General features: G+C 56.8%; 2 protein-coding genes across 5 annotated transcripts; one reads left to right on the forward strand and one right to left on the reverse strand.

Moving 5' to 3' along the window:
- Positions 1 to 776: 776 nt before the first annotated feature.
- CIZ1 (CDKN1A interacting zinc finger protein 1) lies at positions 777 to 16,108 on the forward strand. Of its 4 annotated transcripts, XM_070430576.1 has the most exons (17): positions 778 to 828; positions 1,018 to 1,136; positions 3,014 to 3,085; positions 5,807 to 6,024; positions 8,349 to 8,445; positions 8,613 to 8,721; positions 9,239 to 9,506; positions 9,591 to 9,792; positions 10,049 to 10,170; positions 10,815 to 11,012; positions 11,734 to 11,858; positions 12,528 to 12,615; positions 13,080 to 13,193; positions 13,392 to 13,538; positions 15,035 to 15,104; positions 15,294 to 15,415; positions 15,778 to 16,108. In XM_070430576.1, exons 1-17 carry the CDS (start codon positions 815 to 817, stop codon positions 15,991 to 15,993), a joined length of 2,301 nt encoding a protein of 766 aa, XP_070286677.1. In that variant the 5' UTR covers positions 778 to 814; the 3' UTR covers positions 15,994 to 16,108. The 4 variants fall into 4 exon arrangements, with proteins under 4 accessions (XP_070286676.1, XP_070286677.1, XP_070286675.1 ...); XM_070430575.1 differs by having other exon boundaries at positions 777 to 828; positions 8,370 to 8,445; positions 9,239 to 9,792; XM_070430574.1 differs by having other exon boundaries at positions 8,355 to 8,445; positions 9,239 to 9,792.
- Positions 16,109 to 17,050: 942 nt separating this feature from the next.
- BBLN (bublin coiled coil protein) lies at positions 17,051 to 20,498 on the reverse strand. Its single transcript, XM_070430578.1, has 2 exons — positions 20,301 to 20,498; positions 17,051 to 17,532 (listed from the first exon to the last, which is right to left on the reverse strand). The coding sequence occupies exons 1-2, from the start codon at positions 20,371 to 20,373 to the stop codon at positions 17,333 to 17,335; spliced, it is 273 nt and encodes a 90-aa protein (XP_070286679.1). The 5' UTR covers positions 20,374 to 20,498; the 3' UTR covers positions 17,051 to 17,332.
- Between the last annotated feature and the right edge of the window lie 756 nt (positions 20,499 to 21,254).

The following is a 21,254-nucleotide window of genomic DNA, read 5'->3' on the forward strand; positions in this document are numbered from 1 at the left end:
CCGAGGACGGCAGCGGGACGGGCGGAAGTCTTGGGGGGACGCTAGAAAGGAGGTGCGGGCTGCGGGCAGTGGGGGGCCGTGGGGGGCAGTGGGGGCCAGTGGGGGCCCGGGCGGTGCGGTGTAACGCTGCCGGCTGCTTCTGCAGAGGAAGGGATAGCGGAACGGGGGGGCGGGGGGGCGCCCTTCTCCTACTTTGTTCCTGGGCGCGAGGGAAAGGCTGCTGCTCGGTGGGGGAGGTGCTGCTGTGATTGACACCGAGAGGCACAGCGAGAGGGTGGGAGTGTCAGAGGGGCTGAGTGTGTGTGTGTGTGTGTGTGTGTGCGCGCGCGCGGGGGGGGGGGCGGGGGGGGCGCTGGCCTCCGCAGAGAAAGGCCGCAGGGGGTGGTGTGTTGGGGTCGGATGCTCCCCCTGGACCCTGAGAGTTGGAGAGATGGAGGACGGGTTGGGCCTTTGAATTGGGGGCTGTTGGCAGGATTTGGGGGAAATTGGCGGGAGGGTGGTTGGGTTCTGCTGTTGGGAGCATTGGGGGCGTGATGATGGGGCGGGGAGCAAATGGGGGCGGCCTGGGCAGGACTGGGAGAGTACAGCTCAGCTGGCAGTATTTGAGGGCTGGGGTGGGGGCGGGTGGCCGTGGACGGAGGAGAGCTGGCCGGGCCTGGGGTGGGGAGCCCACACTTCCTCCCCTTCCTCCCCAGCCACCATGTTCAACCAGCTCCAGCAGCAGCAGCTCCAGCAGCAGCTCCAGCAGCAGCAGCAGCAGTTGCTGCAGCTCCAGCAGCTGCTCCAGCAGCCGCCCCCGCAGGCCCCCCTGCCCATGGCCATGAGCAGGTGAGTTCCCGGGGAGGGTGGCAGCTCTAGTCCTGCTACTCAGACCCGGGCCTTGGAGACCCCTTCCCAGCCCTTCCTCCCAGAGACCTGCCTGTGTGAGTCCTGCAAGTCATCATTTCCCACCCCAGGAGGGCAGAGAATGGAGGGGAGGGTCTCCCGGTGACTCTGACACCCGCTCTCCACACACAGGGGGCTCCCCCAGCAGCAGCCACAGCAGCAGCTTCTGAACCTCCAGGGCACCAATGCGGCCTCCCTCCTCAACGGCTCTGTGCTGCTGCAGCGAGCTTTGCTTCTGCAGCAGCTGCAAGGTATGGCCACAGGCCCTTCTCCCTGCGTCTTAGTGCCGGCTTCCCAGCAGCCCCCCAGTCCCACCAGATCCACAGCGTCACCCTGAGAGGGAGCTGCTGGCGGCGTCCCAGTTTACAGGCGGGACACTGAGGCTCCAGGAGGCGCAAGTTGCTCAGCTGCAGGCGGGTCAGTCTGACCGCACCCATTGTGTGCCCTTGGCCATGTTGCTGGCTCTGTGGACAGCACTCAGCACATTTCACTGACCTTCAGGTTACGTGAGATGCTGGATGGAAAGACTTGTTTTGACCACCCTCCTCTGCATCCCGTTTGACAGATGAGGAAGCTGAAAGTCCAGAGAAGGGAAGTCCTTTGCCCTGGGTCACACCGCACCAGCAGTGGCCGAGCTAGACCAAGGCCTGAGCCTCCCGACCCCCTGGATCTCTGAGTGGGTGCTTTAGGCCTGTGCCCTGGCCTGTTTCCCCATGGGGAGAGCAGTTTTTCAGCTCTTCTCTCCAAGATGCTGCCCTGATACTTTCCAAGATACCTCAGCCCCTTCGGTAGTAACCCAGGGGCCCAGTGGCCTGGGGCCAGCTCATGTTCAGATCCAGACTGTCCCCAGGGTAGCTGTGACTTGCCAGCCAGGACTCTGTGCTGAGGCCTTTACAAACCCAATTCCTCGACTCAGCTGACAACCCTAAGGAGAGGTTCACTCATGGCCCCATTTTACAGGTGGAAAAACAGGCCCAGAGAGGGGCACGTGCCCAGGGTCACACAGTGAGTAGGTGTTGATGAGAGGGAGAGTTAGAGCCCAGATCTTACCACAGAGCTGTGTGCTGAGACGCTAGACTCTCCTGCCCCCCAGCAGGGTTTGCAGCCAGGGCAGATGTGATGGTCGTCACTCTTCAGCCCTGCCAGGGCCACCTGGGTGTGAATGGTTCTGGGAGCTTACATATAAATGATAGACAGCCCTGGCTGGTGTGGCTAGCTTGCTTGGATATCATGCCATGCACTGAAAGGTTGCTGGTTGGATTCCTGGTCAGGGCACATGTCTGGGTTGCGGCTTGATCCTCAGGAGGCAGCTGATCGATGTTCTCACATCAATGTTTCTCTCTCTCTCTGTCTCTCTCTCTCTCTCTCTGTCTCTCTCTCCCTCTCCCTCTCCCTCTTCCTCTCCCTTTCTCTCTCAAAAAAATCAATTAAAATCTTAAAAAAAATAAACGATAGATAGAATTGTGCACCTGAAATCTATATAACTTTATTAACCAATGTCACCCAAATAAATTCCATTAAAAAAATCAACAACAAAAAGAAAGAAAAAGTGACAGATAGATGAGTGGAGAGATAAAACCACACACAGGGACCCACAATATATGCATATATTTCCCCCCATTTAAAAAGCTACACTCTTCAAAGACAAGCGAAAAGAGCATTTTTAAAAGAGGATAAGAAAACCCAGATTACCGTCTGCAGCCTCACTCACCTCCTGAAGAAAAGAACCACCTGTCAAGGTTTTGGTGTGTTTCCTCCCATTCTTTTCTAGGTACAGCCCTGGGGATTGGTATGTGATGGTGGTTATTGACACAAGTGAAAGGCTGGGTCTTGTTTCTTTCTCACTGAATAGAATAGCACAATCATTTATCATATGATTGGACAGTCTCTGGTTATGTGTTAGTAGCTGTTTAATATTCCATTGAAGGGATGTGCCCTTGCTTACCTAAACCTTCCCAGCCATTTCTTTCTTTCTTTCTTTCTTTTTTCTATTTTAAATAGCAGTGGGATGAATATCCTGTTTGAGACTATTTTCTTAGAATGGATTCCCAAGAGTAGAATAACTGGGTGGGTGGGGGATGGGTATTTTATGGCTCTTGATAAGTATTGCCAAATTGCTTTCCTAAAGGACTGGACCAGTTTGCAATGTCACCAGCCACGTATGACAGTACCGGTCTCACCATGCCCACAGCAACACTGGGTATTATATGCTTTTTTATATATATATACATGAATATACATATCACTTACTAACTTGGTTGGCAAAAAGCTATATTATTGATGTTTTCGTTTACATTTCTTGGAGTGCTAGTGCAGTTTAACATTTCATCATGGTCTGTTAAGCGTTTGTATTTCTTTTTGTGACTTGTCCATGTCCTTTGCCCTTTTTCTTTTTATTTATTTTATTTTTTTGCATAATCCCTTCACTTTTTTCCATCCGCTCCCAAATCCCACCCCCCGACAGCTTTCATTCTGTTCTCTGTATCTATAAATCTGTTTCTGTTTTGTTTGTTAGTTTCTTTTGTTCATTACATGCCACGTATATGAGTGAAATCATGTGCCTTTGTCTTTCTCTGACTGGCCTGTTTCACTTAGCACAATTCTGCCTGTGCTGTTGCAAAGAGTAGGATTTCCTTCTTTTTTATGGCCGAGTAGTATTCCGTGTGTAATTGTACCACAGCTTTTTTTTTTTCATGATGAGATATAATTTTAATTCAACATCAGCTTTGTTACACACAAAAATTGTAGTTTAGTTACTCTGTGTTTACATTAAAAAGTTATGAATTTTAACAGCTACAGCTTCTCTTCAATTGATAGAATGTAACAGAGTTTATGAATATGAAATAAATCAAATGCATCACAACTAATTCCAAAAATATTGCGGCTCCATAGTTTTTTTAATTTACAAAGAACCTAGTTTGTACCACAGTGATGAGTTCCAATGAACATTGTATTCAGCTCGGTACCACCGCTTTTTTATCCATTCATCCATCTCCTGATGGCCACTTAGGCTGCTTCCAAATCTTGGCTATTCTTATATAATAAAAGGGTAATATGCAAATTGACCGAACTGTGAAATGACTGGTTGCTATGATGTGCACTGACCACCAGGGGACAGATGCTCAAGAGCTGCCTCCTGGTGGTCAGTGTGCTCCCACAGAGGGAGTGCCGCTCGGCCAGAAGCCCAGAAGTTGGGCTCATGGCTGGCGAGTGCAGCAGCAGTGGTGGGAGCCTTTCCCGCCTCTGCAGCAGCGTTAAGGATGTCCCACTGATGGCTTAGGCCCACTCCTGGTGGGGAGCAGGCCTAAGCAGGCAGTGGGACATCCCCTGAGGGCTCGCAGACTGCGAGAGGGTGCAGGCCGGGCTGAGGGACACCCTCCCCAGTGCACGAATTTTGGTGCACCAGGCCTCTAGTTGTAAATAATGCTGCAATGAACACAGGGGTGCACATATCCTTTTGAATTAGTGTTTTGAGTTTCTTCGGATACATACCCAGAAGTGGAACCACTGGGTCATAAGGCAGTTCCGTTTTTAATTTTTTGAGGAAACTCCATACTGTTTTCCACAGTGGCTGCACCAGTCTGCATTCCCACCAGCAGTGCACAAGGGTTCCCTGTTCTCCACATCCTCGCCAGCACTTGTTGTTTGTTGATTTATTGATGGTAGCCATTCTGGCGGGCATGAGGGCTTTGTCATTTTTCTTTGGGAGTGTGCCATCTTTCATCTCACTGTAACAGCTGGTTGGCATTCTGTTCTCTCCCTGCACATCTGTGTACATGTATTTGTTTTAAATCCATGTTAATTGAACACTTACTATATACAAGGCACACTTGTATATCTCATTGGATCCTCCTAATAACTGAGTCAAGCACTATTATTATCCCCATGTTACAGATGAGGAAACTGAGGCTGAGGAGGGGGAACTGATTTGCTCAGGGTCACAGAGCTTGTACTGTCGAGTCTGGATTTGAATAAGCTGTCACAGCACATCTGACGCGTGCCCTGAACCCCTGTGCTTTTCCTCCGAGCCTTGGGGCAAGAACTTGAACTGTCTATTATGGCCCAAATACTCCCCAAGCACTGGGATGCTGAGCCTAATGAGGTGTTCCCGGGTGGTTGGGTGATGGGCAGTGGCAAGTAGACAAGGCAGTTGTGCAGCTGGTCCTGGAACAGGCAAGCTCGAGGCCCTGGGGACTGAGAGAGGCTCTGGGGAAGCCACAGAGGAAAACACCTACACGGAGACCTGAAGGAACTGGGAGGTAGTGGGGGCAGAAGGTCCCAGGTGGAAGGAACAGAGGCAGGAAGAAACCAGGCTTGTTTGAGGGATACACGGGAGCCGATAGCTGGAGTCTAGTGGGGGCAGGTGTGGGGCGAATAGAAAGAAAGGATGTCAGGGAGGAGGGCAAGGCGGGACCTGGCACCATGAGCAGCAGGGAGCTATGGAAGGGTTTAGACAGGGGGAAGGGCGAAGTCAGAATGTGGTTTTAGAAAGATCACCCTTTGCTGCTCTCCAGTGCAAACCTGGCTGACATGCAGGGATGAAGTGGCGTTGGAAGGGGGCTGGGAGTGGAGCTAGCAAGGGGAGTCAGGCCGGACTGGAAGAGGGGGAGGGGGTAGGGTTGGTAGGGTTTGGTGCTGGCTTGGTGGGGGGATAAAGAGAGGGAGGAGTCAGGAGGACCTCCCAGGGACCCTGGATAAGTCCTCCGCCTCGTGTCTTTTGTGTCATCAGTAGAAACAGTATCTACCCTGCTGATGGCTGGGCCTAGTGACTGAGGCCACGCATAGAAAGCTTAGCCTCTACCATCCAACCAAATGTGAAAGTGCCGTTAACTCTTATGCAGAGCACTGTGTAACGTGAAAGCACGAGAACGCTCCGCCCGCAATGTGCTATAATCCCTCTCCTCCATCTTCTTGCCTACAGGTAACCTTCGCAGCTACAACCTGGCCACCCCGAACCTGACAGCCCCCAGCCTCACACCCCCCCAGATGGCCACCCCAAATCTACAGCAGTATTTTCCCCAGGCCACTCAGCAGTCCCTGCTGGGCCCCCCTCCTGTCAGGGTCCCCATAAACCCTTCCAAGCTCATCCTTGCAGGGCGGAACCCCCAGAAACAGGCCCGGACCACCCCTGATCGCAAGGTGAGTGGTGGCGGGGGGCAGAGCAGGCAGGGATGGGAGAGGGCTGGCCTGGTTATCAGCCAGCTCCCCACTCTGGCCCACACTGGGCAGGCCACACCCCTCTTTATGCCTTAGTTTCTTCACCTGTAAAGTGAGCAGGAGGTAAGTTGGACTTGTGTAGTGTTTCTCAAACTTCAAATATTCCTGAACCCCTGATGGGATTTTTGCCATGTCCAAATATCATCAGTATTATTATTTACCTAAAATTTATCTCTTTTTAAAAAAATATATATTTTTATTGATTTTTTACAGAGAGGAAGGGAGAGGGATAGAGAGTCAGAAACATCGATGAGAGAGAAACATCGATCAGCTGCCTCCTGCATACCCCCTACTGGGGATGTGCCCGCAACCAAGGTACATGCCCTTGACTGGAATCGAACCTGGGACCCTTCAGTCCGCAGGCCGACACTCTATCCACTGAGCCAAACCGGTCAGGGCTAAAATTTCTCTTTTTTAAAAAATTAAGCTATAATTGACACATAATACTATATTAGTTTTAGGAGTTCTCCTTAAAAGCAGCACTGCCTGATGGAAATAAAATGCAAGCCATATATGGAATTTAATTTTTTTCTAGTAATTATGTTAACAAAGCAAAACAAAACAGGTGAATTTGATTTTAATTAAATATATTTTATTTAATCCAATATATTTAAAAATTATCATTCCAAAATGTAATCGATATAAAAACTGAGTGAGGTGTTTCACATTTCTCTCTCTCTTTTTTTTTGTACTAAATCTTTAAAATCTGATGTGGATTTTATACCAAAATCTCAGTTTGGCTTTCCACGTTTCTAGTACTCAAAAGCCACCCATCTGTGGCTAATGGCTCCTGCCTGGGATAGCACAGCTTGAAGTGAACTGGACTCTGCTCAGTGATTGATTGCTTGATTGATTTAAGAGAGAGAGAAACATTGACTTGTTGTTCCACTTATTTATGCATTTAGTGGTTGATTCTTGGATGTGCCCTGACTGGAGATCAAACCCGCAGCCTTGGCACATCAGGATGATACTCTAACTAACTGAGCTATCCGGCCAGGGCCTCTGCTCAGTTATTTAAAAAGGAAACATATTATATCACTACCTAAAATAAAATAAAATAAAATAAAATAAAATAAGACAGTAGAAAGGAAAGGTAATGGGGGTGAAACCATATTATAAAGCCCTGAACTCCACACTGGCATCCGAAGGTTCTCAGCCGGCACCCCGGCTCCTCCCCGTCTGAGAGGGGGTGAACACTTCAGAGGGAGGGTCCCCTGATAAGCAGAAAGACTCAGAGAGACTGGCAAAGGGAATAACGTATTCCCCGAGACTGTCCTGGCCCTGAACGTCCCAGCAGCTCCTCACACACACCGTGCTCCTCAGAGAGGATTCTGGGATGGGAGTAGTACCCGCTTTCTGCCTGCTCCCAGGCAGCCCCCGCTCTGGGGGTGAGGCATTTCCCCCCAGAGAGGGGTCCTGGCCTCTGACCTTCCAGTGGGCCTCTCCTCACAGGCTTGTCTCTGATCACCCCACCCCCATTTTACAAATGGGAAAACTGAGGCTCAGAGTGGGGTGGATGGAGGTTTCCCTGGGGGAAAAAGACGCAGAGCTGGGCTTCCTGACTTGAAGGCCGGTGCCCATGTCCTGCGGGGAGTTTGCTGCAAGGCAAGGGGGCCTGATGTGGTGGGCAGTCCGCTTAGTACTGGTTCCCAGGGGAGGTGCAGAGCTGGGTTTGCCCTTCCTCCAGCCAGAGGCCAAGGCCCTTTCCTTTCCTGGCTCAGCTCCCCTGAAGGGTTCCTGTAAGAAGTGCGTTTGGGGCTCTGGAAAGCCCTGGGGCAGGAAGAGGCCTGGGGCTTTGGGGAAAGGGCCTCGGCCTCCAGCTTGGGGGGGTGTGGGGGCAGATGTCGTTTTGTATAGGAAGGAGGGGAGGTGGTGTCAGGCTCGGGTGAAAGGAGAGTACTCCGGGCTACGAGAAATCACGGGGGTTTCGGCCTGAAAGAGACGAGACGCGTGATCAGGTGTGCATTTGAGGAGGGTCCCTCTGAGCTGCTTGCAGGGAAGGGGGGGACGTCAGGACGCAGCACCGTGGACAGGAGAGGGCTCATGTCCCCCAAACCTGGGTTTACTTGATGTCAGCAACCAGATGGAACGCCCTGGACACGGTTCCTGGGGAGTTTAAGATCATCTCTTGGCAGCTCTGGGGCCAGGCCCCCAGTCCCCTCATCTCCTGGGACCGTAGCAGCTGCTCTTGGGCAAGGATGTATTTGCAAGGTGGGCGGTGGGTGTCAGAAACGGTTTCTGAACAGAAGCAGGACTCTTCTTCTCAGACGATGCCTGTGGGAGATGAGGCAGACCCCCCAGAGGGGTCTGAGGAAGCTGTGGAGCCCCGAACGAACACACCAGGTGAGGGAGCTGCTGGTCCTTCAGAGGGGATGGCGGTTGGGGCGAGTGGGTGAAGGGCTGGTCATGGAGGCAGGGATCTTGGTGGGGGGTGAGCCCAGGCCTTACCTCCTAGAGATGGTTGGTGCTTGACCTGTCCCTGGCAGCCACTCATCTGCCCTTCCTTCTAGACCAAGATTCCCCTCCCTGCCCAGATGACGTCACTAAGGAGAAATGCACTTCGGCACCTGAGCCAGAGTCCTGTGAAGCGTCTGGGCCACCAGCTAAAAGGTCAAAGAGGTAACTGATGCTGAAACCCTGCCGCGGCCCAGGAGGCCTATACTCTCATTCCTGCAAAGGCCAGGGGTGGGAGGGGGGGGCAGGGGGCGGCGGGTGTAGGTGGGGAAAGGACTCTTCAGGGGAGTTGGAACAAGGACAGGGCATTGGCTTCTGGCTTGGAGGAAGGTCAAACCTAATTCTGCATCTCACTTGGGAAGGCCCCAGGCCAGGCAGACTCTGATGTCTTCACTGGCTGAGCCCCCTGGAGACAGACGAAGTGGCCAGGTTGAGGGGTGGAGATGTGCATCCGGGACCTAGGGTGGGCAGAGGGTGGGTAGCTCTACAGGCCTTGGTTGCATATTAGCAAGTTGTGGGAGGTGGGAGCAAGTGGTCCTCCCAATTTATTTAGGCTGAGAGCCAAAGGGGCTTGCCCAAATGCCAGCTCGAATGTGGTAGAGTGATGATTGGAACCTGGGTCTTAGCCTTTCTAGGGAGCCGGTTGGAAGACATGAATTTGATCTCCTTTGATCCTTCCTAGCTCAGAGAAGCCCACGGAAAAGGGACCCCCAGGGCAGCTGCAGGCGAAGGTCCAGCCACAGGCCCGGCTGACAGCGCCGAAGCAGACGCAGACACCCGAGCTGCTGCCTGATCCACTGGAAGCCCGAGTGCTGCCAAGATCCCAGCCACGGGTTCTGCAGATCCAGGCCCAGGTGCCGCCGCCGCTGCAGAAGCAGGCACAGACACAGACCTCCCCAGAGCACTTAATGCCGCAGCAGGCACAGCCGGAGGCAGAGCCGCCGACGCAGGTGCAGCCCCAGGCACATGTGCAGCCCCCAAGGCAGGTGCAGCCACGGCTGCAGAAGCAGGCACAGACCCAGACATGTCCACAGGTCCCGGCAGGAACACAGCCGAGGGCCCAGCCAGTGGAGCAGCCACCAGAGCAACCTCCAGTGCAGTTGCCAGTGCAGCCACCGGACCAGACCCAGGGGCAGCCTGTGATGCAGCCACAGGTGCCGGCATCAGAGCAAGCACCAGTTCCGGCTGATTCCCCGCTGCAGGAGGCACCGCCCAGTGCAGTAGAAGCTGAAGCAGGTAGGTGAGCGCTGGCTCCCAGCCGGCCCGGTGCTGGGACAGCTCTGTCCAGACCCCTCTGTCCTCCCCTGACACTGTCCAGCTCTGACCGGGCGCTGCCTGGGACCAAGGCTTGGACCCAGAACCAGGGTTTGGGGCCATACACACCAGAGGCTTAAAGGCCTTGACTGTGAGCACAGAAGGTGGCCCTTGGGCCCAGGTCCCTCTGGGTCCGGTGGGAGATGGGCCCTGGGAAACAGCCCATGTGTCATTCCAGGCCTGGAGGAGGCCTCCCCGGAGCCGGCGGCCGCCCAGGTCAGCATGGAGGCGAGCCAGGAGGAGCTGACCGGTGGCCTGGATGTGGGAGAATGTGAGAAAAGAGCAAGAGAGATGCTCAGGGTGGGTAGGGCTGCTAATGTGGCAGCATGGGGGCCACAGTGCCCAGCGGTGGGAGGGCCTCTTTCCATCCCACGCCCCCTCGGGGCCCCCTCGCGTTTCCCCACCTGGGACATGTGCCCGCAGCCTGGGCTTGTGGGCGACCTGAGTGGGTTTGACTGTGGTTCGTCAAACTCTTCATGCTGTCGAGCTGCCTTCACACGCGCCTTTGCTCTGAAGATCTGATGCTACTTTGGGGACAGGAGTCCCTTCCAGCCTGCTCATCCCCAAACTGGAGCGTCTAGTCCCCTCCCATGAGTAACGTTGCTCTTTAGAGAGTGGAGTGTCAGCCCGTGCCAGGGGTTCGGGGCCCAGCTCTGCTTCACAGTGGATTCCCTCCTTTGTGTCTCACTTTCTCGCTGTCATGTGTATGAGGAGGGGGTGGACCTGGCTTTAGATTTAGGGGGGCCTGGCTTTGCATCCTGACTGCAGTGCTTCCCAGCCGGGTGAGCTTGGACAGTCATCGAACAGCTTAGAGCCTCAGTTCCCCCATCTGTAAAGGGGGCTGTCGGAGGCCTGATGAGACCACGCTCAGAGGTCTTTAGCACTGGGGCTGGCCCGCCATGCGCGTCCAGCTGGTGGTAGCTCTGCTCCTGCTCCTGGCGCAGGTGTGGGGTGCCGGGGGCTCCCTGAAGGTCACCATCCTGCAGAGCAGTGACAGCCGGGCCTTTAGCACTGTATCCCTCGCACCCGGGCCACGTTCCAGCGACTCCGCCTCCGCCACCCCTGCCGCCGCCAGCGTGCCCTCCAAGCAGGCGCTCCAGTTCTTCTGCTACATCTGCAGGGCCAGCTGCTGCAGCCAGCAGGTACTGCCCTCTGCCCTGGGCAGTGGGTCAGTCGGGGGGAGGGCCTGTGTGGGGTGCCCAGCCTGCTGGGTCCATGGCTGCCTGCGTGGCCACATGGGGTCCCCTGAACCCCGGTTCCTGGCAGCTGAGCATCGCTCAGAGCACATGTTCTGAGCAGCCACGAAGGCAGGCTTTTACAGTCAGGCAGAGCTGGTTTGAATCGGCCCTGCCCAGCCCCGTGGACCTCGGGAGGGAATTCACCCTTTGTGCCTCAGTTTCCCCAGGCGTCAGATGAAGAAACGCGTAGAACCCACCACATCAGGTAGTTCTGAGGATTCAGCGACTCGACATTGAAGTCATGAGCCCCAGGCCCGGCCCGGAGCGAGCATAGCATTCATAACACATTAGACTCGTATTACCACCCCGGGGGCTGTAGTCACCCCTGCCACTCTGTGCCTGGCGGAGCGGAGCCAGGGGACCTGAGAGCTCCTCAGACTGCTCCTGGTCTTTGAGGCTCACACAGGCTCCAGGAGGAGCGGAGGCTCTGGCTGCTGTGTGCTCGCTCTGTGCCTCAGTTTACCATCCTGCTGTGGCCCACACAGGGTTGTTGTAAGAGAAATGCCTCTCAGTGGTGCTGGGGCGGCCATGAAAGCCAAGGTTGGAGGCCTCCTCCCTCGGCCCAGCCCTGACCGCCTTCCGGGGCTCAGTGCTCATGCCCGTCCCTCCCTCCCTCCTGTTGTAGGAATTCCAGGACCACATGTTGGGGGCCCAGCACCAGCAGCGGCTCGGGGAGATCCAGCACATGAGCCAGGCCTGCCTCCTGTCCCTGCTGCCGGTGCCCCGGGATGTCCTGGAGAGAGAGGACGAGTGAGTGCGGGATCTCGGAGGCCCTGTGGGGGGGGGTGGGCAGTCTCCCAGACCAGGAAAGGGTGAGACGGCCCTGATTCTACCATCTGCAAGGTCTGCCTTTGTGTTAAGCATTGCCCTCCCCCAGAGGCCTCTTCACACCATTCACTGTGTGACCTTGGACCTCAGTTTTCCTTGTCTGTAAAATGGCCTCATGAGGGGTGTAATGCAGGAACTCATGAACTAAACCCTTTCTCAGGGCTCCATCCGGCAGGACCAGCGTGGCCGTCCACGTGGGAAGGACGTGGGTTGTGGGGCTGCTCCCCTGGCGCATGTGCTGACCCTGCCTGCCACAGGGGCATGGTGGTGCGGGACAAGAGCAGCTCTGGGAACCACGGGGCATTAAACTGAAGGAGAAAGAAAGGTTTCCAAGGCCAGATATCCTCGGTGCTGTCACTGTCCTGGTGACCCTCTGGCATCCCAGATGCTTCTAAATCTCATTTCTCCCTCAACTCTCCTTGTTCGTATTCTTATTTAAGTATTCTTCCAGGTGAAGTTCCAAACCCTTTGGTTAAGTTTCCAAAAGAGGTCCTGTTGGAATTGCCCTGCGTTTACAGAGCACCTAGGAGAGCGACCGTCTTTCCGGGAACGTGGGGTCACACTGCCCTTGTTTTGCTTGTCATCATTCAGGGAGCCGCCTCTGAGGCGCTGGTGCAACACCTGCCGGGTCTACTACGTGGGGGACCTGATCCAGCACCGCAGGACGCAGGACCACAAGGTGCGAGGCCACGCGCTGCCAGGCACCTGGATGTGCTGTCTCCAGGCCGAGGGCTGGGAGGGAAGGAGTCCAGGCTGGAACGGAAAGCCCGTGTCAGTCTGTCTCTGCGTGGCCGTCACACGGAAGTGTGGCTTCTCAACGCCTCAGCGCGTTTCTTCTTTGGGCCTCAGTTTCCCCATTTGTCCGGCGCGGGTCAGGCACCATCTCGCCCTGCCGTTGAGCCGTGGGGCTCCGGGGGTCCTCCTAGCGCGTGTGCTCTCTCCTGTCTTCTCTCTGTGGCCCTCTGCCATCCCATCTCGGAGCCAGTGGCACAGGGAAGGGACGTGCTTGCCCATGCACTGGCACAGGGGCTGAGATTGCAGATGTGGTGGCCGGCAGGAGGGAGGCGAGGCCTCGCTGGCGCTGCCAAGCTGCGCCTGGGGACACTGCCCGCCACCCCCTTGGTCTGCCCTCCTTCCCCCCAGATCGCCAAACAGTCCCTGCGACCTTTCTGCACCGTTTGCAACCGCTACTTCAGGACCCCCCGCAAGTTTGTGGAGCACGTGAAGTCCCAGGGGCACAAGGACAAAGCCAAGGAGGTAACCCCGGCTCCCTCGGGGGACAGGCTCGGGGAGGTGCAGAGTCTTGGCCAAGGCTGCACAGCAAGTTGAGATTTATCCCAGCCCGAACTCATAGCAGGTCCAGGGTGATTGGGATTCCCAGGGGTGTGAGGTGGATGGGGTGTGGCACCTTAGCCACCCAGAGCTGACCTGAGCCCTGACCCACTTCCTGGGCAGATGAAGATGTTCGAGAAGGAGATAGCTGGCCAAGATGAGGACCACTTCATCACGGTGGATGCCGTGGGCTGCTTTGAGGATGATGAAGACGAGGAGGAGGAGGATAATGAGGAAGAGATGGAGGCTGAGGAGGAACTCTGCAAGCAGGTGCTTGGGGGGAGGAAGGAATGTGGGAGGCAGGCTGGAGGCTGGACTCCCAGCCCAGAAGGGACCGCGCCGCACCTCCCGGGGCCAGGAGGCACTGTGCTGGCCTTTACAGGCACTAATGCTTGCTACAATTTAGTACTAGTACTAACTATATCCTGTAGGACTATGTAAATACACCAAGGTGACTACAGGGGGGCAGTGAAATCTGTGAGGGCCTCGAAGCCTGGCTGCAATGCTGACGTGTCGAGGAAGGGAAAGGGGACCCCGGGCCGAGGGAGCAGCATCAGTAAAGGCATGGGCAGGGGCAATGCAGCACATACAGGAAAGGTCAGCGTAAGATGCTGCTAATGCTGATAGCGCAGTCGGCGCTTTTAGAGCACCTACCTGTATACCAGGCATGTGCCAAGCACTTTCCTGGCAGGATCTCACCAACTTGGATGCCAGGCTGTGCTCGGAGTGCCCCGCTACTCTGCCTCCCGTGAGCGAGGAGCTAGAGAAGCGTGGACTCTCTTCAGTTTAACAGATGTTTCCGGAGCAGCTGTTCCGGGCCAGACCCTGGTGCTGGGATATGTGGGGACGAAGGCCTGGCCCCTGGCAGACCTCGCCCGTTACAGCCCAGGGTGGTGATGAGGCAGCAGAAAGGACGCAGAGGGACTATGAATGGAGGGTTGCCAGGGTGGCCTCCAGCCCCAGGCAGGTTAGGGGTGAGGCTGGCCTTGCTCGTCAGTCAGAAGTGGTGTCCTGGGCAAACCCCTTGGCATCTCTGCGCCTGTTTCCTCTGTTCAAATAGTCCCCACCAGGCTGTGAGGGTGACAGCCCCGGCTGGCAAACGGGAGTGGGTGTCACTCCGAGAAGCCACGTTTGCTTGCCTGGTGTGTGGGAGGCACTGTTGGGCATGGCGAGGCCGGCATGGCTGGCGTCAGGTGGCCTCATCTGGAAGGGGCTTATGGCCAGGCGAGACGAGGGGTCCTAGGTCACCTGAAACCCATCCCCCAGGACTGAGGTCACTGCAGCACCAGGTGGGAACTCATGGAGCCGGCAGGGGGCTCACGGTTAAACGTGGAAGCAGGACTTGGGGCCTACCAGGGTTTACTAAGCTGGCTCCTCCCTAAACCAGCTGTCTGACACCAGGCAAGTGAGTTAATGTTTTCTCTCTTACGTAAAATGCGTGAACCACAGGTGTTGGTGGTGAGGATTCAATGAGATGACATGTGCGATGTGTTGGGCACACCTGGCATGGTATGGCCACTGTGGGAGCAGGAGGGCTTCCTGGAGGAAGCGACTGATTGAGCTGAGCCTATGAAGTATAGATTGGGAAGGGTACTGTGGGAGGCAGGATTGGCTGTGCAAAGGCTCAGAGAATGCCACCCACAGCCTCCTCAAAATCATGGGGGACTGTGTTTAAGAGCATGGGTGGGTTCCAGGGCCCCCCACCTGCACTCAGGTTTGGGGGTCTGGGGGAAGTCAGACCTGAGGCCCACCTTGCATGTTTCCAGGTGAGGTCCAGAGGGATAGCCATAGAGGAGTGGAAAGACCCAGAGACCCACAGCCCCAACACTGCACATGGTAAGACCTCAGCTCTGACCTCAGCCTCCAGGTGACCCCCCAGGTCCCGGCCACAGCATCCTGGCCAGGTGGCCGATCCTCGTCCTTTTCTCCCACCTGGAAGGTGGGGGGGTAAATGGGCCCCTAAAGAGGGCGGCACACCTGGCTGGTGTAGAGGAATGTGAGTGCACAGACCCCGCTGCCCCACAGGTGTGGACTTCATGGTGCCGGTGATGGGCTACGTCTGCCGCATCTGCCAGAAGTTCTACCATGGCAACTCGGGGGCAAAGCTCTCCCACTGCAAGTCCTCGGGCCACTTGGAGAACCTGCAGGTGAGCTGGGCCTCCAGCCCCACCCACCCTGCCCAGGACTCACTCCATCCAAACTGGGAGCAATGGCTACTGGCCACCTCCCTCCTGTGTTTGACCTCAGCTCCCAGACACCAACCCCCCCCCCCCCCAACAGGGAGGACCTGCCCACAAAGGGAGGGGCTGGGCTCCTTCTGCTTTTGTTCTGGGGAAGAGAGGTGCTGAGGGCCAGGCTGTGGGCGCCAGAGCTCCGGCCCAGGGAGGCTGAGCGCAGTACAGAGTCACAGCACGTCCAGTGCCACCTCAGCCGGGCTGGGGAAGCAGCTGCTGGCCAGCAGTGCGCCAGGCAGGGAGGGCTCTGCCTCATCTGCACCCTCTGTGTCCAGAAATACAAGAAGGCCCAGGACCCCAGCCCTGCCCCCAGGCCCGTGAGCCGCCGGTGTGCCATCACTGCCCGCAACGCCCTGACTGCTCTGTTCACCTCCACCGGCCGCTCACACATCCAGCCCAGCATCCAGGACACAGCCAAACCCCGCAGCAAGGTGACGACCCAAGCTCCCCAGCCCCCACCATTCCGGCGCTCAGCCCGCCTCAAATCCTGATAGGAGCTCCCCCAGCCACCTGGGGCGGGTCCGGATCTGTGCTTCCTGGGGGTCTGCATGGAAACTTGACATGGTTGGTGTTTTTACCCAGAAATCCAATAAAAGGTAGCTTGGTTGTCTAGTCCCCACCAGCACTCTGTCTGGGTGGACAGGGGAAGGGAGGCGCCCAGCCAGCTCTCCGTCTCTCTAGGCTCAGTGTGGGGGCAAACCAGACAGCCACACACAGGTTCCCAAACCAGGGATTCTGGGATCACAAGGTGCTTCACCTCTCTGAGCCTCAGTTTCCCTCTTAATGCACGAGGGCCAGGAGAATCTTCATGTGAGATCTCATTTGATCTTCACAGTGACTCTAGGAGGGTGGTCTTATCACCCCCAAATTATAGATGAAGAAACTAAGGCCTAGCAAGGCCAAGTGACTTGCTGAAGGTCATACACCTGTGAGTGGCCAGGATTTGACTCCAGGCCTGAGCGCTGGGCCCCAGCTCTCTCCAGCCGGGTGCTGTGGAAGGGGAAGTACAGGAAGGGGGGCCCTTGCTGCTCCTCCGGTTCCGAGTTCGTGGTGCACTAACGGTGACCCTGCCTTCTCGTCAAGTGACCTGCGATGAATCGTCAGTGACTGGAGCCCAGGCTGAGTTGGCTCTTTAGTTCTGCTAGTTCCCCATTTGGAAAGACCCTTACGGATCAGACAACCAGACCAACCCTACAGTCGGCCAGCTGGGGAGATGAGGCCAAGAGCAGGAGGTGGTGCCCAAGCTGGCACAGCATGCCTGGGTGTCGGTTGTCAGTGAAAGCCCTAGTACCCAGAGGAGCTAAGTGCATCCCACGGGGTCACACAGCATGTCCAGTGCTGTCTCAACCTGGCGGGGAAGCCCTGGCGGCCAGGAGCCTTCCAGCTGGGGGGGAAGTCCCGACCTCACCTGTACCCCGTGTCCAGAAATAAAGAAAACAGGAACCCCACCCCCGCTCCAGGCCCATGAGCAACGCCCGGAACGCCCTGACTGCTCTGTTCACCTCTCCGCCCCTGGGGTTCTCATCCAGGATCCAGTCAGAGGCACAGTGCGACTGCAGACACGTTTAATGTGGACATTCAAGGCCTGGGCAGAGCGGAGAGAACCCAGGAGTGGGACAGGCAGGCAAGGTGGGAGGGTTGCAGGCCCACACCTGACGCCAGGAGGGAAGGCTGGGTGGTGGGAGGTGGCCCATACACGCCGAGGGGAGAATCTGCAGAGCGGCTCAGGCAGGCAGAGCCGCCAGGGGACCTGTAGGCCAGCCCTTGAGAAGGCATCTAATCAGGTGGTGAGTGCCCAGGCTGGAGCCTGGCCCTGGAGGCTCCTGGAGCCTAAGTGCTGGCGTCGTAGTCATAGTCGTAGTCGTCATCGTCGTCGGGGTCCTCCCCCAGCTGCTGCTGGAACTCCAGGCGCGTCTGCCGGTTGGACTCCAGCAGCTCCTGGAGGCGGGCGTGGAGGTGGTCGTTCTGCTCTTCCAGGTGGTCCAGGCAGGAGTTGATCTGGTCCAACATGGAGTTGATGGCAGCGTATTCTGGAGGAAGGGAAAGAGCCAAGATCCCAAGTCTCCTCAGCGCTCAGACACCCCCAACCCCAACCACCACCCCCAGCCTGACTCCAGAAGGGCTTTGGCAAGTCCGTACTCCTTCCTGAGCCTCCGTGTCACTGTGGGGAAAGTGGGTGGATATAAAAAGAGGGAAGGCTTTGGAGAGAGAATACCTTAGCACACCAGGCTCAGCCAGGGTCCTGCCTGGGAAGTCCTGCCAGATACCAATCTCCTGTCCACTCCTTCACCTGCCGAGAGGCCAGAGCCCACATTCCTGAGTGGGGCAATCCAGGCCTGTCCCCAGGCAAGCCCATCCTGCCAGCTCTCCCATGGCCTTTGCCCCCACGATAAGGCACCCAGATTCCAAGACCCCACTCTCCTCTCTCACATCTGCCTTTGCCCACATCAGGCCCCTTGAACATGCTGTTGCCTCTGCCTGGGATGCACCGTCCCCCCTCCTGTCTCCCTCCCTCCTCCTGGATGAGTCCTACTCATGCTTCAAGTCTCAGCACGGGTGTCTCCACGGGGAGCCCTCCCAGCACCCCAGATGAGATCAGGCCTCTATGCCCGATCCCCTTCTGCACACCTCGGGACCCTCCCTCCGGATGTGATCGTCTGTGCTGGTCTGCCTCCCCGACCAGACCATAGAGCTCCGTGAGAAGTGTTCACTGCCGTTTCCCCGAGGCCCTCACCGACACACAATGAACATTTGTTGAATGAGTGAATGAATAGATGAATGAATGAAGCCTCTAACTTTCCAGTCCTTCTGCCTTTGCTCGACTGTCCCTGCCACCCAGAATACAACAACAGCCATTTAACAACTAGCTCAAAACACCTCTTCTGAGAAGCCTTCCCTGATCTCCACCAGAAATCATCACTCCCTCCTCCCCAACCACTCCTGACCTGCACCCTGCAGCACAATGTCCCTTAGGGCCCAAGGGCTGGGCCCGTGCCCACTGCGGGAGCCGGTTCTGAGCCAGCCCATGACTCAGATACACTCCGCTGCCAGCTTGGGACCAAGGGGAAGTGGCTGGCAGTGTTTGGAAAAGGCCAGCGCTGGAGGGTGTCTGGGATATGGATGCAAATGTGTCTGCATTCTGGAGGAAGAGCGCCCATCACCCAGAGTTGGCACACCTCAGAGGCCAGAGGCCTGGGAAGTCTCTGCTGGGCTTTACAGTCCAACCACCTTGTGGTACAGGTGGGGAAACTGAGGCCAGGAAGGAAAGGACTTGCGCAGGGTCCTCCAGCTCGTCGGAGGCCAGAGCCAAGACGCAGACCTGGGAAGTGGGGCACCTGGGCTTCAGCCCCAGCTCTGCTCCATCCCAGGAAGTTGCTGCAACCTTTCTGGAAAAGGGAGAGACGGTCCTGGTGGCTGTGAGGACTCAAGTATATCAAGAACTCACACAGGGTCTGGCCGCAGCAAGTACTTAACACTTGGTCATTATCAACGTTGCACATTCTGTGTCGAGAGACACAGCGAGGGAGGGGTGGGGGAGGCGGTGTCTCACAACACGAGGGCCGGGCTCTATCCGTGTCAAGGGTGCCTCCCTCCTCCCCACTGTGCTCAGTGCTGTGAACTGGCCGGCGACCACTCAATGTGACTCCTGGGAGGCCCGTCCTGATGCAGCTTAATACACATCTGGCCACCGTTCAGGGCAAAGCGGCCAGCTCACCACTCTTCCCGTGGGAGGTCTACCTCTATTAAACGCAGGCCCTGGGTGATGGGAGTGTTGTAAAACTACTGAGGTGATGCCCTCGCTGGTGTGGCTCAGTGGATAGAGCGTCAGCCTGCAGGCTGAAGGAAGGGTCCTGGGTTCGATTCCAGTTAAGGGCACATGCCCAAGTTGCAGGCTTGATCCCCAGTAGGGGGTGTGCAGGAGGCAGCCAATCAATGATTCTCTCTCATCATTGAGGTTTCTATTTCTCTCTCCCTCTCCCTTCCTCTCTGAAATCAATAAAAAAATATTAAAAAAATAAAACTATCAAGGTGATGGATGCACACACTGGATACTGTGAAACCCACTGAAGTGTACAATTTAAATGGATGAGTTGTATAGTATGTGAATTATAGATCAATAAAGCTGTTACCAAAACAAAACGCAGACTCCACACCCTACATTTACTAAGTCCTGCACTCGAATAACCCAATCTTTATTACCCTAAAGAGAATAATAATAACCATTTACTGAACACTTGCATTTTGGAACCTACTATCTCTATTCATTTTCCCATTCAATCCTGACACATCTCAATGCCTGAGGGATTAATCATTGTTATTTTACAGATGAGGAAACAGGCTTCCGAGGGTGAGAAGGGAGCTGACGGTTTTCTCTCCACACCTCACCCACCTTCCATCCACCGCAGTGCCGTGCACACCACAGGCTGCTTTGTAAACAGGTCACATTCAGGGCTCCAGGCCGCACCAGAAAAGATGGCTGGGGCTGCTGACTTAGCAAGGCGCGTGCCCACCCGAACGGCCCGCCGTCCCCACAGGGGCCGAGCTCAGCACTGGAGCAAACCCCCAAAGCGCGGGTGTCTCTGCAGCGGCCTTAGTTTCTGCAAAATGGGGCCCGCTGCCCACAGTTCTCGAATGCTGGGGTTCCCAGAGACCCACTGGCAGGTGCCAGGAACCTGCAACCCACCCAGGAGCGGGAGATGGGAGGGCTCCTTCCTTCCACATCCCTATGCGGGCCGCCCCCCTCCCCTGGAAGGTACCCGGAGAAAGCAACGGTCGCTCAGCAGTCCCCCCGCGTCACCTGCTTCCCCGAAGCTGTCATCCTCGTCTTCCGTGCTCGGTACCACCGGCATTCCCATATTGGGGCCCGACATCGCGGGCTCGGGCGCCGCAGAGGCCACGAGACGCTGAAACGCCGCGACCGTCACGCCGTAGCCCGCGCCGGGCGGAAGGTAGAGGGGGCGGGCGTCGCGCGGGGCCGGAAGAGTGGAGCCGCGCAGAGGAACGCAACCTGCAGACTGGGCAGCCGGGACCCCGCCCACAAGGCAAGGAGCCCCGCCCCAACCATAACTCCGCCCCCACCCGGCATCAGACCCCGCCCCTCCCACAACCAGGCCCCGCCCCCAGCCGAGCCCCGCCCTCTCCGTCGAGCTCCTCGCTCTCTCCCGGCCCCGCCACCCCCAGGCTGCTGGCCGGGAAGCCTAGATGGTGGAGGCTCGGGCAAGCGAGTTGGGTGGAGGGGCAGCAGCAGCCTGGGACCCCCGCCTCCCCCGTTCTATCCCATTCCGCCCCTCCTGCCGCTGGCGACCTGTGGGTGGGCCAGCAGCGCCTCCGCGTGGGCGAAATCTGAGCCGCGTGCTTTCTAAAGACCCCCCTAATCAATGGCTTCGGAACATTTTCGTTCACAGCCTCCTGGAGAGTCACGGTTGGCGGAGTGCTGCGTGTGGCTGTCGCTCAAAGAAAGGCCGTGGGAGACGCCTGGCCCAGCCGCATTCACCCCCACCCCTTTGCCAGCTGGGAAAGGGAGCCCTGCTCAGTCACCAGCCAGCAAGTGTCGCTCCTGAGCGGGACCCAGAGGTGTGATCTCCAGCTGGGAGTGACTTGCATACGTCAGTGCCACCGCCTTCTCCCTGAACCACGGTGAGTGGAGGTGAGGCCTCAGCTGAACCAGTGCCTCACCCAGGTCAGCTGACACCACCCCCACCCCCACCCCGGACTATAAAGTGCGGGCATCCTTTCTCCTGACCCCAATCCG

This window comes from Myotis yumanensis, unplaced genomic scaffold (assembly GCF_028538775.1).
Source record: "Myotis yumanensis isolate MYYU_CA2020_CCGP unplaced genomic scaffold, mMyoYum1.0.hap1 SCAF_12, whole genome shotgun sequence".
Classification (NCBI taxonomy): Eukaryota; Metazoa; Chordata; class Mammalia; order Chiroptera; family Vespertilionidae; genus Myotis; species Myotis yumanensis.

Bases quoted from the DNA above. Each gene is read 5' to 3' on its own strand.
- BBLN (XM_070430578.1), bottom strand. From the start codon at position 20,373: ATGTCGGGCCCCAATATGGGAATGCCGGTGGTACCGAGCACGGAAGAC. The intron at 17,533-20,300 runs GTGACGCGGGGG...CCCTTCCTCCAG, and splicing joins TGACAGCTTCGGGGAAGCAG to AATACGCTGCCATCAACTCC.
- CIZ1 (XM_070430574.1), top strand. The intron at 11,013-11,733 runs GTACTGCCCTCT...CTCCTGTTGTAG, and splicing joins CCAGCTGCTGCAGCCAGCAG to GAATTCCAGGACCACATGTT. The intron at 12,616-13,079 runs GTGCGAGGCCAC...CCTTCCCCCCAG, and splicing joins GCAGGACGCAGGACCACAAG to ATCGCCAAACAGTCCCTGCG.